The following is a 17,290-nucleotide window of genomic DNA, read 5'->3' on the forward strand; positions in this document are numbered from 1 at the left end:
TGGGTAGAATATTATGTGGCGTAGGAGAGTTGTTGATTTCATTACTAACCTGGAAACACAGAACTGGACAGCAAGTTGCCAGGGATAACACAGCATGAAAGACCTTTATTCAGTGACTCAATTCCTCCATCTCAACCCCGACTCCTAAACATACACAGTCTTCCAAAATAGCACCCCTGCCTGAGTCCCAAGAGTTCAAAAATCAATAACCTCCAAAGGATGTTACCCATCCCGATCACAGTGCCAAGCACCGTCCACTTGTGTCCTTATTTCTCTGTTCCCTTTGACCCAAACAAGCAAACGACAAGCAAACTCCCCTTTTTAATATAGTTGCCCTCTAACTCACTGATATCACCTTCACGTTCTCTTGAACCCTCTGTGCTGGGCTGTGTCCTCCTCTGAAAATGCTCCCTCTGGAGGATGGGAAGAAGGGTCAGCCTTTGAGTGTTTGCTGCTCTTGCACTGGAGTTTGTTCCTGCATCTACATCAGGCAGTTTCCAACCATTTGCAGCTTCAACTCTGGGGCACCTGATGCCTTATTTTGACCTGTATGGGCACCACACATATGAGCCTGAATACACAAACACACACACACACACACACACACACACACACACACACACGATTTTTTTTTAAACTTTCCCTGAGTAAGAGTAAGATTTACAGAAGTGAGAGAATGGGAAAAGCCCAGAGACAAAAGGCAGAGGGGATAATATGAGAAAGCTGGCAAGAAACAAGCTAGTCTACAACTGGACATTTATAACTAAAAATAAACCTCGGTGTGATTTATTTGGTTGCCCTCCCCCTCAAAAAAGCCAAAAAGAGTAAAAAGGATCATATTACTACAGTCGGTACTGATGACCCGAATTCAGCCTCTGGGACACCCATAGTAGAGGGAGAGAAAGGACACCTCAAGGTTGTCCTTTGACCTCTACTTGCTTTTGTGGCATATATTCTCTCTCTCTCTCTCTCTCTCTCTCTCTCTCTCTCTCTCTCTCACACACACACACACACACACACACAGAGAGAGAGAGAGAGAGAGAGAGAGAGAGAGAGAGAGAGATGGCAAATGGAGAAGCAAAATGGCAACAAAAATTTTAAAAAATGTAAAAGCACTAAAACAAAAAATAGAATCCTCCTGTCCCCCAGAGCTGCAGAGCCCGGCTCTCCTGCTGCCCTCAACACTATCCCCTCTTGATGCTCTAGTCTAGCTACAATGGCTGCTCTTGTGCATCTTAAAACAAATCCAGTGGCTTTACTACCTCAGCTTTTACATCTAATATTCCCTATGCCTGGAACATGACTGTCACAAGTGGATCATAATGCATGATTTCCATGGGACACATGTGAGTGGAGGTCAAAGCGCAACTTCGAGGCTGCTCTTCTGTACCTTAAAGATCTTGGGGCAGGATTTTACCAAAGCTCAGAAGTAGAGGTTGGGGCATTCATTGCCAGCCATCCAGTGAATAGAGGGAGGGAGAGAGAGAGGGAGAGGGAGAGAGAGAGAGAGGAGAAGAGGGAGGGGGAGGGAGGAAGAGGGAGATGGGGTAAGGAGGGAGAGAGGGAGGGAGGGGGGAAGGAGGGAGGGAGGGAGGAAGACAAAGTGGAGAGGAAAGGGAGGGAGGGAGAGGGAGAGGGAGAGGGAGAGGGAGAGGGAGAGGGAGAGAGAGAGAGAGAGACTTTACCCTCCAGGGAGCATCAGGTGCACAGGTGACAGAAGGTGCCTGCCCAGGAGTGTTCCCAAGCTGTTTGTGCACCTGAAGAGGCTCAAGTGCCGGCTTCCTCTGGAAACTGAGGCTCCGGAGTCTGGAAGTAAGCAGCTGGAGTGCCTGTTGCCATCCTTAAAGTTTCATTCGTCCTCCAGTCACCCCTTGACGCTTTAAAGAAGGGGTAGAGGGTGGGAAAGGAAACCGATAAAAGGCAAGTGAAAGAAAGGAGGAGGGGCAGGCTTTGACCCTGTCAGCACTGTGCTCTCTTCCTGCCTAGCCTGGGCTGATCTCCAAGGAGCCCCATGGCCGACTACGAATTTAGCCAGGTGTCTGGGGACAGACCCTGCTGCCATCTCTCTAGGAAAGCCAAGATCTGTCTCGGAGTGGGTCTCGTGGTCCTGATTGCCTCGGTAGTGACAGTGGTCATAGTTCTGTGGCCGCGGGCACCCATGGTGTGGAAAGGCAAGCCTACCCCGAAGCACTTTTCTGAGCTCTTCCTGGGACGGTGTCTCGTTTACACTCAAATCCTCCGGCCTGAGATGAGGTGAGTTGGCATTGGGAAGCACACGCTGGTCACGGCGGTGGGGCGCACAGCTGAACTCCGGGGAGGCTGGCTGTGACTCAGCTGGAGCTCGTGCGCGCGGGGGAGCGTTCCGACTGTTCCAAACAAAGAATCTTGTGTTGCGGGTCAGCTGGGAGCCGAGGGGGCAGTGATGAGGATTGGGATGAGCCCCAAATTCCATGTGCAAATTACCAGAGCACAGCCCCTCCCCCCAACCACCTGGGGGCGGGGGGTTTCAGGACATACGAGGTGGGTGCTGATTCTTGCTGAGCTCCCCAAAGATACTTGACCCCCCACAGCGGGTCCTGAGCTGGGTTTTGGGGGCCATCCTTGGCCACAGCTGCACTGCAGGAACAGAATATGACTCGCAGGCACAGGGACTTGACATGGTCACTTGACTTGCGGTTTCTATCTGCCACTGTCCGTGCCCGGAAATTTATGGTCACAGGTGACACTTGACCAAGTAGTTTACTGAGCATGCTGTGGGAATGGAGGGAGTCAGAAAGAACAGATGTCTCTCTTGAATTTTATTTATCTTTATAAAACAGCATCCTGAGGTGGTAGTTCATGCATGTAACCCCAGCACTAAGGAGGCTGGTACAGGAAGATTGCTGTGAGTTCAAGATTATCCGGGGCTGCATAGCTACACTGTAAATTCTGGGACTGACTTGAGTTGCAAAGGGAGACCAACCTTAAAATAAGTGCATTAATTAATCAAAACACACAGCAAACAAAAACCTAGCTGAGACAGCATCGTGACTCTTTGCACTTGATCTTAAATAAAACAAAGCAATCAGACTTTAAAAACTGAAATATTGCCCATCAGATACACTGAATCAGCCTGGTGGACCTGTGCAGACCCTGGGGAACAGTGCCTTCATCAGCCCAAAGGAATCAGCCCAAATACCCACTTCCACCAAAGGGATGGAGGGTTTGTTGCATGTCTACCCCCCAGGCATCTTAGTGTAGAACTGATGTCTGAAGTCAAACAGAAGCGCCACAGGCTGGGAAGGCATGCCCAGAGCCTGCTTTCACATCCCGTCGTCAGAGGCACAAGCTAGATGCTGTGGTGTGGGTCCTGGTTTTACTTGAAAGTGTACGAGTAGAATTACTTTCAGAGTCCTGCTAAGTGTTTTGTTTACTGATTTTTAAATGATATTGGTTGTTCGATAATTTCGGGTAAATTCACTGTGCTTCGCAAACCGGATGTGTGAAATTGGCATGATGTGTGATTAGTATTAACCCTGTGGAGTGTAGATTGACAAGTGCTGGCTCTACCGATCCACTCACGTGTATGTATAAGCATTCAGCAGGTACAAATTATTTGTGTCTGTCAGATCATAATCAATCCAAAAATAACAGGATTGATTAATAAAATCGCGCATATTTACTTCATGTGTGTGTGTGCACATGCGTGTGTACACATGTCCCACCACATACAATTGAAGGTCATAACATCAGCTTTCTCACTCACAATGTAGACTCTGGAAATCCAATTCAAGTCATTGGGTTTAGAAGCAAGCATCCCTACCAACTGGTCCCCCTCATTGGCCTAACCTGTTAATATTGTGATGTTCATCTTTTCACACACACATGCACTTGATACGCATGCATGCACATGTGTTTTATGTGGATAGATTAGTGATAGATACTTATTGTGTGCCAGGCACTTAAAAACAGCCAATTGTGTAGTCCTTTAGCAAGCACATCGGAGCTGAGAGGCAGCTCGGAGGCAGGGGCTCTCTCAGTTTACACAGTGCATTGGGTGCATCCCCAGCATCACAGTGAATGGATGAATGGAACAGAAATGGCGCAGAGGGAGTTACAATTGGTATCTCCACGTTACAGATAAGCAAATTGAGTCGGAAAGTTTGAGTAAAATCTACACGTGATTGTAGGGTTTGAATTCCCAAACCTCTAAATTAACTGCCTGTGCATGTTTGTAGGCAGAGTGGCTGTGAAGTTTATAGGCCATGTACAGAGACCTTTGAAAGAGAAAGAAACAATATTATAAGCAAAATGAGCCAACAAGTTTAACCTGAAAACATGACACCTTATCCTCCCGTGGTTTGAGAATGTGTACTCTGAAGCCAGATCATCTGAGCTTGGATCTTGGCTCTGCTGCAGCATGACCTTAGATCAGGTCTTCAATGTATTTGTGCTGTGGTGTGTTCTCTCCACATACAATGGAAACAGTAGTGACTGCACCCAGCACCTGAGGAAAGGAAGAGCGCTAGGGAATAATCTTGTCATGGAAAATGTCTGAAGTTTACTGCTGTGCAAGTGTAGTGATGCAGATACCACTCCACAAAACAAGTATGGATTAAGTCCAATCATCCATGTATCAAATCCTAGTTCCATAATTCAGTCTGCCAATGCTGAAAGTTACATTTTTTCTGCTTTATTGAACTATCTTGTTAACCTAACACTTGGTGGTGGGGGTCATTCATATTGGTACACACAAGTCTACCTCATTCCTTATAGGGTAGATATAATCATTTCTAGTTGACAAAAATTTAACTTCCAAATTTTAATCATGTATCCCTGTTACATTTGGGGGCCATGGGCTACAGGACGTGTGTGGCAGCAGGAGAACAATCAGTGTGAGTTCTGTCTCCCACTGCGTAGGTTCTGGAGATCAAGCTCAGGCCTTCAGGCTTGATAGCAGTGAGCCATCTTACTGGCCCATTTTACAGTTTTTCAATCCCACTCATTCATTCATTCAATAAATTATTTTGAGCCCCTACTATGTTCCAGGCAGTGATCTGGCTACTAACGGACAGGAATGACAGAGTTCCATTTTTTTTGTGAAACTTTCGTTCTGCAGTGAACACCTTTAACTTTTCACGTTTATACTGGAATGTTCTGTATGACAGATGCCCAGAGATAAAATTCCTGGGTAAAATGAGATATTGTGCCTGCCTTAGATAGGGTTTATATTGCTATGAAGAGACACCATGACCACAGCAACTCTTATAAAGGAAAACAATTTAACTAGGGCTGGCTTGTAGTTCAGAGGTTTAGTCAATTATCATCATGGTGGTTCACAGGCAGACATGGTCCTGGAGAAGAAGGGGAGAGTTCTACATCTGAATCAGCAGACAGCAAGAAGAAACACACACACACACACACACACACACACACACACACAGAGAGAGAGAGAGAGAGAGAGAGAGAGAGAGAGAGAGAGAGAGAGTTGGGCTGGCTTGAGCCTCTGAAACCTTGAAACCCACCCCCACAGTGACACACTTCCTGCTACAAGGCCACACCTCCAACAATGCCGTACCTCCTGCTAGTGCCACTCCCTATGAACCTATGGGGTCATTTTCATTCCAGCTACCACAGTGCAGGCTTTAAGTTTTAATGGTTTTTGAAATCCAGATGTTTCCGAATCCCTTCTGAAATAGCTTTGTTATTTCACACCTACTCATCAGTCTACAGGGCCCACTTCTCCACAAGCTGACCACTCTTGAATGTCTTCAACTTTTTTTTTAATTATGAGAAAAATAGAAAAACAGTATCTAAGTTTCCCTATTTGCCAGCAAGTCCTTTTCCTCGTCTGTTTTTTTGTCCATTTAAACTTTGTTCAGATCTTCACTCTTTTTGTTGAATTACTTACTTATGTGTTTGGGGGGTTCTTTATGTTTCTAGATAATATTTACACACACATATACACAAAGCGCCTTACAGCCACATCGTTAAGACCTCTGCTCTGAGGACACAGTTTACTGACAACACCCTGAGTTTCATGATTATCCTGGGATTGTTTCTTATTTTGGCGCCCTTATCAAGAAACACAGAATGGCGGTTTTTATTTTCAAACCTAGCAAATCGGAAACGTTGATTCTGCCAATTCTCGATCCAGAATTCTTCCCTCTGTATCTGCACTTTCTCTTGTACAACCAAAACGATTAAAAAAAAAAAAAGACTGGACTCTTCAGCTTTAGGTTCCTGAGGGTGTTACTTTTGCAGTTGACAGGGTTGCCACATCTTATGTCACTTCTGCAAGGGACTGCCTTTCTATTGCCAGCTCCAGTAACCACTTCCTGTGTGTCCGTCAAGTCAACGTGAACAGTCTCTCCTTGAGACCTTTCTTCTGCGAGACATCCAGTGCCAGTGCTGATGTCACAGGGTCTCCAGAGAAATGGAAATAGTGTGTGTGGGGCGTGGGGTGGGTGGGTGAGTGGGTGGAATTGGTCCGTGTAGTCATGGAGGCTGGCAATCTGAAACACTTACAGTCTGAGATAATAGATTGGAAGCTATAGAACTGCTGATGCTACAGCTTAATCCTAAGACAGACTGGCATGATCCCTTTACTTCCTGGAACTTTAGTCTTTTTCTTAAAGCCTGGTAAGGTGTGAGCCACTAACAATTGTGATGGGTGATATCCTTCTACCAGTGATGTATTTTGAGCTCTCAGATTAAAGCTAAGCACACACTCTATGGATGAGTTACACCCCCTGCCCCATGGGAAGATGGATATCAAGGCTTGACTTTAAAAATGAAACTCAACTCTAAGTTGAACCAGGGACATTAAATGTAGAATATGCTTGAAGAATCACGTTTGGTTCCCCTTGAAGGCTACACATAGGAACTATCTTCTGGCTAAGATGGCCCTCAACAAGCTGAGAGACACACGTCCAGGATTCACCAAAGTGTGCACAGGCTGTCAGCACTGACAGTGGCTCTTGGTACCATGGGAGAGTGTTAAGTGTTCATGTGACAGTCAGGACTTAGAGTGTGTGAGGTGGTCGGTGAGAGCCTGGGAATGGGATGGAGATCCAGCACACAGAACAAGATGGGTCTCTGGAGAGGGATTTGGTTGGTATGACTTAAATCCCATGACTCTCACATCTTGGTGAAGATCGGCTTCCCCCATGGATTTTGGGGATGTCAGTCATTTATTGCGGTTACAGAAACTGGAGGTTCAGGTAAGAATACAGGGATATAAAGAACATGCATATGAAAGATCTCAGTACAGCCACAGGGAGTGCTGAGAGCCAGGGAGGTGGGGTTCTAATTCACCTCACCACCCCTGCTTACCTTATATGTTGCTCATTATATTCTGGTCTCTTTGTCAAAGTCTTTAAAATTGAACTCACTTTAGGACAATGTCAAGATGGCTGGATGCAAACATAAGTGATAAAAGAGAGAATATTCTCCTCTGTTTTACTGATCATTTCTTTCTCACATTAGCTGGCTTTCCTCATTCTTTTGTTTTCAGGTTATAATTTTTAAAATTGTCCTTTGCTGCTTCTTCTTCTTCAAAATGTCTGGGTTTTCTTAGAGGCCAAGTCTGGGCATTTTACTTCCCTATGATTTCCACTTTGATAGTCTCAGCATTTATTTAAGTTTTGATGAAAGCAGAAAGTCAGTACAAACACAGGGTAAGGACTTCCTGATCTTGGATGTAACTGCCAGACCCATGAACCAAAGTAAACTCTTGCTTTTCATATAAGATTGTGTCAGGCATTTCATTACAGTGACAGAAAACTGATTAACCAGGGAAAAGTCTCAAACAACTGCCAGATTCAACAGCGGGTGGCCCATCTCGTGACAATTTGAAAACATTTTCCGAAGTGTAAGTTTCTACAAGAAAGTGACATTCATAGCTCAGAGAGCTACACACGTTAGAGATCTATTATTTATTTGTGACAGGCTTGGATGTGACCAGGTAAAATGTAACAAGAACAGTACTTGGAGTCAGAAAGACCTGACTTTAAATATTCATTTACGGGGAGGTCAATAAAGTGAAAATTCTCTACAAGGAATATTGTGAAGCACTTTATATCTGCTAGTATTTGAAAGGAATATTAGACTTAGAGGAATAGGTTAGGCAAAAGCTAGCTAATGTTCTAGAAGGCAGTGCAAAGCAGAAACTCTGAGATTTTCTCATTGATGCACAGAAATTATTTGTATCTCTAACAGACAAGAATGACAAACTACCATCTAATGTAAAAGGTTGGAGCTATAACTTCACATGAAAACCACATTCCGCTAGGCAAGAGTTTTTTGAGTAAGTCTTTCCAACAGTACCTGTCTTAGTCCTTTGACTCTGGTATAATAAAGTACAGGATGTTTGGAAACAGATGAAGGAAAGATAAGTTGAGCTCACAATTTCACAAGTCTAAGAACATAGAGCTGCAGCTCCTGGGCTCTGATGGCAGCCTTCTGGCTACATCATAGCATGGTAGGCGGCCTCATGATGATGAGAACTGCAGAAGATATGGCTCCGTCATCCAGGAAGTCAGAGACTAGAGAAGGACCACGCAATCCTCATCAGAATCAACTCCCACATTCAGAACAGGATTCATTTATTCAGAGAGTGATTACCCATGACCTAGGCACCTTCTATGAGGTCCCATCTCTTAAAGGTTCCACAAACTCAACATCGCCACATGGTGGACCAGGCTCCCAGTATGAAAACTGTTGGGGTGCAGACACAGACCATATCCAAACTATGGCAAATTATAATATGACACTGCAAACAAATGCTATCTATCTTTTATGTAGCATGACTAATAAAAACTCAGAGACAGAAATTGGGGTTCAACCTGAAGATTAGAAAAGTAAAGCATTCGGTCACTGGTTCTTACCTTGCATTTGGATGCTTGCATTATGGTGTTGCTCTTTGCTTATTTCTATACTTTAATTTGATTTATTGTTATTGCCTATATGTGTATGAAGTGTGTGAGCGCATATGTATGTGCATGGGCACACAGGTATCATGGAGCGTGTGTGGAGGTCAGTTTTCTCCTTCCACCTTCATGTGGGTGCCATGGAATACACTCGGGCTGTCAAGCTTGTGCAGACAGCGCTGTGATCTGCTGCGTCACCTCGCTGCAGCCCAGCGAGTGCTGCTGGTTAGCATGCTCTTCGGAAGCAGTGTTGCCTGTGAGCCCACAGCCATGTTAGAGTCAGTTAGGTTTGGGGATGGAGCAGGAATATTTCACAGAGGTAGCTTCCCTTGCAACATCACATCCAAAGACCCATAATGTCATATTGTCCCATAGTACACCTGGGCCATCTGTTCTCAAGTTCCACAGTGACTTTTCACCCCATTAGTTTGGTAGCATCTGATGATCATGGCCAAGGTTGACCAGTTCCACAGGGTTAGCAGTTCACTATTTTCTAACTGGGAGAGTCCTTTGACATTTATTTACTTTATTTCTTCTGAGGAGAGAGCTTTCACCATTAGTTGTCTTGAAAGAGAGTTCATAAAAAAAAAAAAAAGACTGGTAAGTACGTGATTCTTTCTCCTTGTTAGTCGGATGGCAAATCTATTAGTCAGGACTTTTCGTAGAAACAGAGCCAGTGAAAAGATGTAGATGGGGAGACAAGAGAAAAATTTGCTAGTAGAACTGGCTTGTGTAATTCTAATGACTGGGAAGTCTCAAATAGACCTTTGCAGGCTGGTGACCAAAGGATGCCAGCAGAATTACTCGGTCCCACATCTGAGGCCTTAGAACCAGAGTAGCCAATGATGTGACACAATCTCAGACCAAATTCCAGAGGATCGATCTGGCTACAACTACTGGTATAAAGCCTGGACTCCCAAGGCCGTAGATCCTGAACCACTGATATACAAGGCAGGAGAGCATTCTCAGGGCAAGAACCAATGCTTAATCCTCAGTGTCCTAAACATACCTTGTAACTATCCTGCCCTAGAGACGGGACTGTCTACTATTCTGTGGAACCATGCCCGCTGCTGGTAGAAACAAAACTTAGAGAGTGTGTCAGGGCTACTCCCTGCCATCTGGCTTGGGTTTTCTGGACTTTAGTGGCTAGTTCTAGAAGATAGTATTTTTAATATTTTATTTTTGAAGTTATATACATGTGTGTATGTGTGTATGTGTGTTTGTGCTCATGAGTCCAGTGCTCGTGGAGGCCACAAAAGAGTACTGGATCCCCTGAAGGTGGAGTTACAGGCAGTTTTGAGTTGCCTGATATGGGTGCTGGGAGCCAAACTCAAGTCCCCTGGAAAAGCAGTGCCTGCTCTAACAGCTGAGTCATCCCTTTGGTCACTAGAAGACAGGAGAGACATAAACGTTATGAGTTCATATCTATAACCTCAATTCAGAACAAGAGTACAAGGCTTTGATATTATTAATTTTATGTTTGTGTTTTACTTCTCTTATACTGAAAATCGTAGCTCCTAGTGACAACATAATTGTGTATTTGCTTTATCTCTGGCTATGCAACATCTAATTGGTATACATTTGTTTTACGCTCATGTCATCATCGTTCTTGTAAGCACTCTGTATTTTAAGTGACGTGAGCTATTGTCAACGCTATTTTTTGACCTTCCCAGACAAGATAAATGCCACTAGTGTTGTGTGTTGAAAGTACTCTGTACTGGCATATCACTGTTTAAGTAAAGAAAAACCATGTTGGCTGTCTCACTTAGTGTTGACTGAGTTTTCTGTCCTGCCTAGTTCCTGCCGTCATTAAGTCCCAAAGAAATCACACAGAAGTCTACATTAACTATAAACTGATTGGCCCATTAGCTCAGGCTTCTTATTAACTCTTATAACTTATATAGCCCGTTATTCTAGTATGTTAGCCACATGGTTCGGTACCTTTTTTTAGCTTGGCAGTCATATCTTGCTTCTTCTGTGGCTGGCTCACAACTGCAGAAAGAGCTTCCTTCTTCCAGAATACTCCTGCTATTATTGACCTGCCTCTACTTCCTGTCCAGTTGTCCCACCTATACTTCATGCCTGGCTACTGATCAATCAGTGTTTATTTAAAATATAATTGACAGAAGACAGTTGTCCCACACCAACTTTGAATAGACAGTAGCAAGACAAGAATGGAACTAAGAAAGTCATCCAGAGGCTCTTATTAATTTTTCTTTAGTTCATTTCGGTAACGCTACTACTCAAGCCAGTCTTAACAGATTCATCAATCTGCTCTTAGTCGCCTGCCTTCATCTCACTTGACCAATCAGAATCACTAGACAAAGTTGACTTCACACCCTCCTTGTGAAACATTTTCTTCCTTATCTCTTAACAGTTTACTTTCAAATTCGTAGCTTCACCCAAAACTTCACAGCCTCAAGACTGACACAACCCAACTTCCTATTGAAAAATCCCCACTTGGACAGCAGTGGGAGTTACAAAACTCATTTGTACAAATCCAAATCTCTGTTGCATTTCTCAATTTGTTCTACTCTGTTCTTTCCCTATTTGAAATAGCAACTTATTTTCCAGTAGCTCAACTAAAAATATCTTGACATCACTTTTCTCTCCTTTTTCCCCTCCACATTCCATATACATTCACACACTTAATGAAATGGTTCTAGTGTTAAATATATTCAGGTTGGTGTGGGTGCATTTGTTCATCCCATCATTAAGAAGCCGAGGACTGCTGTTTAAGGTTAGCCTGTGTTATATGGTGAGTTTGAGAACAGCCTGGGCATGAGTCTTGTCTGTTCCCTGTACCAAATGTACCCAGAGTATATCCACTTCTCACTACATCTGCCGCTCTCTCTCCAAATCATAGTACTCTTGCAACTGCATTTCTTTGGGAAGAACAAAAATAGCTAACAGAACAGCTGGTATGCAAATTGGAAGAAACTGAGGAGTTACTGGAGAGGCAGAGCCTTTTAAGTAGGTTAAGAAGTCATCTAAGTGAGGAAGGCCTCCAGAAATCCATAATGTCCAACAGTCATTACAATTGGCATTTCTATGCCAAACGCAGCACTTTTTCAATGGACTCACACAGGTCATTATTTTCTGAAACAAGCACTTAATTTTCATAGGAAGTATTATTTTTAATTTTCTCTTACCTAATTTACTTACATACAATTTAATAGAATTATATAATTAAAAATACAAAGCACAAACGTATTTACAAAAAGGTAAATACGCATCCAAGTTGGTGGGAACAGAAGTTCTTGCCTGTGCTCCAGAGGTGTCTGGGAATTGAGGTGAAGACAGCTTCTTTTACAGAGAAAGTATCAGACCAGGAATAGCCACATGGGAAAGGTGGTACTACATCTATGACTGCCCTCCTTTGCTTTCTGTTGCTGGGATAAACGCCATGACCCAAAGCAACCTGGAGTGGAGAGGGTTTCAGTTACTGAATTGGTGTGGACATGGTTTTCTGGCAAAACGACTCGAGAACTGAACAGCTATGAGTATCGTTCTTTGAGAAACTACTTGGAAACTGATTGTGTCAGGATATTGAAAAGATCAGCTTTCTCAAAGGAGAAGTGGGTGGCAAGAATAGATTTAAGACATTGAGAAAACAACAAAACAGGAAACCGAGTGAAAGATAAAGAATTGGTTTCCTGTGCACATGTGTTAGGAAGGGTCAGAAAGAGAAAGGTGGTTATATTCATACGCTGATATGGATGGACGCAGAGATAGTTTTTGCCAATAGGTACTCACTCTGAGAGAGGCGATGAGGAAACAGGAGAGTGACAGCTGAGTCAGAAATATGGAGTCAGCCAAGCAAGAGACTAATATTTTTATTCCCCTTAAGGACTTATTTTTCTCAAACAATGAAAAGGAAGCATGCCCGCTATAGAATGCTTGCTTAAAAATTTAAAATTAACCCCCAGTTAGAATCCTAAATAGTGGGTGGCCCTACCACTTAAAAAATGAATAAAGTTTAAAATGAAGGACAAAAGCAGTCCATGGCAGCTTAACCAGATAGATGGCTTCCACATCGAGTAGTTTACACACTGCACTTAAAATATTTTGTAATGAATTAATTTTTAATTGTATGGTGTGTTCTCCTTACCAGAACATGTCAGATGTGGTATACACACACGGGAGAAGTTTGACTTTACATATATTACTGTCCTGGTCTGTTTTCTGTTACTGTGATAATCACCATGACCAAAACCAGCCTAGTGAGAAAAGGAGAATATTTGCTCTTCCAGGTCACAGCCCAGTACTGAAGGAGACAGGAACTCAGAGAGGGACATCAAGGCAGGAAATGAAGCAGAGCCATCGAGGAACACTCCTTACTGACTTGGACTCTGACTTGCTCTGCTATCTTTCTTATATAGCCCAGACCCATCAGCCCAGGGTGGGACTGTCCACAGTGATCTGAAACACATCAATTGGCAATTGAGTAAATGTCCCCCAGATGTTCCCACAGGCCCAATCTAATGGAGGCAATTCCTTAGCTAAACTTCCCTCCTCCCAGGTATGGATAGCATGTGTCAAGTTGATCAAAATTCACAAGCACAACGAGCGTGGAGTCTTTAGCAATGATTACTCTAATTGAGTTTGAAGAAAGAATTTCACTCAAGGTATACGAAAGGGATATCCTCTCATGGCTACCACCAGATTCTCCCTGCACTGTTCAAATGCTCGCTCTCTCCCTCCCTCTCTCCCTCCCTCCCTCCCTCCCTCCCTCCCTCCCTCCCTCCCTTCTTCTTCCTCTTTGTCTTCTTCCCCCCTCTCCCTCCCTCCTCTTATTATGACTGTCAAACAAATATTATGAAGTCATCTCTTCATTCATAGGTTAAATGGGATGAAATTCATAGTAAAGCAGGTCATCTCGGTTCCTGGGAGCAGTTGTTTATTACAAGTTGAATTATCTGTCATCTGTCGAGGTATCTAAGCCGCCAGTGATGAAATCTCCTTGGAAGTCCTTCAAGGACACAGACAGAAAACACACACAATTGGTAGAGATTTCAAAGGATGCTCAGACAGAGGTAAGGGCAGATAGTAGGAGTTTGAGACCTACTTTCTTGCTGTAACCCTTTTTTTCAAAGGCATTATGTAATCTCAGGGTTGGAGCAGATCACTTCCCACCAAGAAGTGTGTTTCTCCTTTACCAAGTTAGCTTTTCCTCACTCTTAGTACACCAAAGGATTCACTCCCAATTTCATGCGCCTCAACCACAATCTTCTGTCAATGTCTTAAAGCTAAGGAAGTTAAGTCGTGAATATTTTAAACACATTGAGATGTCCATGGGATATTAGGAAGTTCCCTTTTTGATCAATAACACAATAGAAAAAAATGCCATACCGTGTCATAGCATTCTTTCAGTTTTTTAAAAAGTAGCTGGTTGCAGACACAGCTCACAAAACACCTCTCTCCATTTCTTTCCCCTTTTCTCAGAGGCCAACCCTGCCATTTGTTTCTTCTCAGAGCTCTCGAGAAATGCTCCCAGCACAAGGCAGCACAGACTCTTGTTTTCAACATGTTTTCTCTCTGTGCCTCACTTTCCTCTTCCTCTGCACTGAACAGGGTTCTTGTCGATGAGCCCAGCTGGTTCTCATTTCCACAGTTAAAGGAGTCACACTTGATGAATTCTCTGTACACTAGATTTACACGGGGGCATTTTCAGTGCTTTAATATTTGTAACAGTTCCTAAGAAATGCTAGGATAAAATGTGTGTGTGTGTGTGTGTGTGTGTGTGTGTGTAAGATAGAAAATCCTAGGAATAAGTTTGCTAAATTAAGACATACATTATTTTTTAATTAAAAAAAATGCCCAATTTCTCTTCTTGGGGTGGTTCCCTTCTTGACACAGCGGGTGTTTCCATTTCCTCACACCCCCCAACTCTGTCAGGTGTCTTTAGCTTGCTGATCACCAGTACAATGAGAAAAGGTACCGCCTCCAGGCTGTTCTTATTTTGTGTTTATTGCACACTATGGTTCGATGGGGTTAACTGTGTTTTCCAATGAAGGGTATTTTACAATTTTGATGGCATTTATCTGTGTACAAATATGAGTCACAGAACGTGCCATGGTTACTTTCACTGGCTTCTTAAATTGCTAGAGCCGCCCTAACAAGGTATTTACTACACGGATGGCCTTAACAACAGAAATGTACTACTATCTGACAGTCTGGAGGTCGGAAGTCAAAAGAGGAGATCGATGCAGGGTGGCTCTGCGGGACTCTGTCCCATGCCCTTCTACCAAGTCCTGGGATCTATAGACATCCTTGGCTGAGTGGAAAGGCTTCCCTGGAAGGTGGGAGGTGGGTCTTTATACTGTATTTCTCTGTACATGTCTATTTCTACATCTAACTCTTACTGGGTATGTGTGTGCGTGCGTGCCCATGCGTAGACCAGCGAACAAGGCTGGGTATTTTTTTCTATTGTTATTCATTTTATTTTGTGAGACAAATGCTCACACTGAACCTGGGTTTTGGGTAGACTGGCTGGCCACTGGAGGCTGGGGTTCTTTGTCTCTGCTTTCCTTATGCTCCTGTGCCTAACTTTGACACGCATGCCCAGCGTCTCAGGCACTACATGTGCTTTACCCACGGAGCCGTTTCTCCAGCCCCAGTTTCTTCTTTTCTACATCAGCCCAGAGATATGGGATGTGGAACTTCCCCAGTGACTTAATATAAAATTGATCATCTACAAAGATGGTTTTTAGCTTTTTAATTTTTAAAAAATTATTAGAAGTAAAATATCACCACATCATATTTTTCTTACCTTTCTTCCCTCCATCTCCTCCCATGTTCCTCCTCTAATATTCCCTCTCCAGTTGAAGGCCTCTTTGAATGAATTAACCTCTCCCTTAAATGTGGCCCCAGTTGGTTATCCAGCACAAGGTGGCCAGTCCTGAAATAATGTAGTCCCAAACCACATTAAATGTACTCAAAAAAAATGTGTGTGTGTGTATTCTGTGTTGTGTGTGTGTATTCTACAAAGCTCTTCTTCCTAAATAAGGATACATTCAGAAATACTAGGTGAAGGTTTCAACAACAACTTTGTGGTACACACACACACACACACATACACACACACACACACACACACACACACACACACAATGAGATACCCAGAAGTGAAGTAGTGAATTGACCCCACAGTCAGTAAGAGTCAGACCCTTCCTTTCTAGTCTTGTATCCTGAGATGTGATTTTATCCTCAAGCTTCTTGTCAGAGAACGGTTTCAGCAATTGTAGCCATTGTGTCCTCCCATAATCACATCTAAGGAGCAAAGGTCAGGGAGGCTGGGCTTGATTTCAGGATGCTTCTCATCAGATAAGAATATTTTTCTCAGAATCCTTCCTTCATGCTTCTGATCTCTTCTTAAATTTCATTGGCCAGAAGTGACCCACTTGGCTAGACCAGTGTGTAAGGAAGTTTGAGAAATGTTTTGAAATCTTCATTGGAGACATGCTATCCAGAGAAGAAGGTAAAGGAAATCTGTTTGACCAGGACCAATTGTATCTGCCACATCACATGGCGACGCAATATTGACATGTATACTCCAAACTTTCAGAATCAAGCCTCTGTATGATTGCTCTGAACTTTCTTTGGAATTGTGGTGCTGAATTTTGGTTTCATTTCCCTGATCAATTATGTCAACTGATCATCTTTTATGCATCCATTGGTCATCCAGACTTCTTTTGCTTTGCCCATCTTTCTACATTCAACATCTAATCTCTTGTCAAATATATGGATGGTCAACATAGTCTCCCAATCTGTGGCTTCATTCTTGACTTTATCTTTGGTACCCTGATATAGGAGGGTCATCTGTCTATGTGTTACTTTCTTTGGTTAATAAAGAGACTGCTTTGGCCTTTTAATAGGGAAGAAAATTAGGTGAGCGGAGTAGACAGAACAGAATGCTGGGAAGAAGGAAAGTGAGTTAGACGCCATGGAGCCAGCCGCCAGGTCAGACATGCTGAATCTTTCCCAGTAAGCCACCACCTTGTGGTGCTACACAGATTATTAGAAATGGGTTAATCAAGATGTGAGAGTTAGCCAATAAGAGGCTAGAACTAATGTGCCAAACAGTGTTTAAAAGAATACAGTTTCCGTGTAATTATTTTGGGTAAAGCTAGCCGTGCAGGAGCCGGGCGGGATGAAAAGCAGGCCTGCTCACCTCATCACTACAGTACCCTTTATCCTGAAAACCTAAATGTTGTTGCAATTATGTTTTCTCTTATGGCTGTGCCTCTGTATCTTACTCAAGAATAGATATTTTTAATGTGACATTATAAAGAGTGGTATGACTTTAAAAATGACAAGCTGCTACTTTTTGCAGTGAAGTCCCTTAGCTATCTTTATCTTTGTGTATTGTGAAATTAGAA

General features: G+C 43.2%; 1 protein-coding gene and 1 long non-coding RNA gene across 3 annotated transcripts in view; one reads left to right on the forward strand and one right to left on the reverse strand.

Annotated features, from left to right (window-relative positions):
• Nucleotides 1–220: 220 nt before the first annotated feature.
• On the reverse strand, nt 221–2,295 carry LOC121436385. The gene is made up of 3 exons (XR_005972702.1): nt 2,182–2,295; nt 1,686–1,877; nt 221–546 (listed from the first exon to the last, which is right to left on the reverse strand). It is a non-coding gene; the product is annotated as an uncharacterized LOC121436385 (long non-coding RNA).
• The window catches only part of Cd38 (CD38 molecule), a 39,525-nt gene continuing 23,898 nt past the window's right edge, over nt 1,664–17,290 (forward strand). The window contains exons 1-2 of one of the 2 annotated variants that reach the window (XM_041636216.1): nt 1,664–1,812; nt 1,987–2,253. In XM_041636216.1, the coding sequence (XP_041492150.1) occupies nt 2,012–2,253 (242 nt within the window). In that variant the 5' untranslated portion in view covers nt 1,664–1,812; nt 1,987–2,011. Of the gene's footprint in view, nt 2,254–17,290 lie in introns of both variants that reach the window. The other variant, XM_041636215.1, reaches the window with a different exon arrangement.

This window comes from Microtus oregoni, unplaced genomic scaffold (genome assembly GCF_018167655.1).
Source record: "Microtus oregoni isolate MIOR12 unplaced genomic scaffold, Mior012 000049F_ref0000343, whole genome shotgun sequence".
NCBI classification, from domain to species: Eukaryota; Metazoa; Chordata; class Mammalia; order Rodentia; family Cricetidae; genus Microtus; species Microtus oregoni.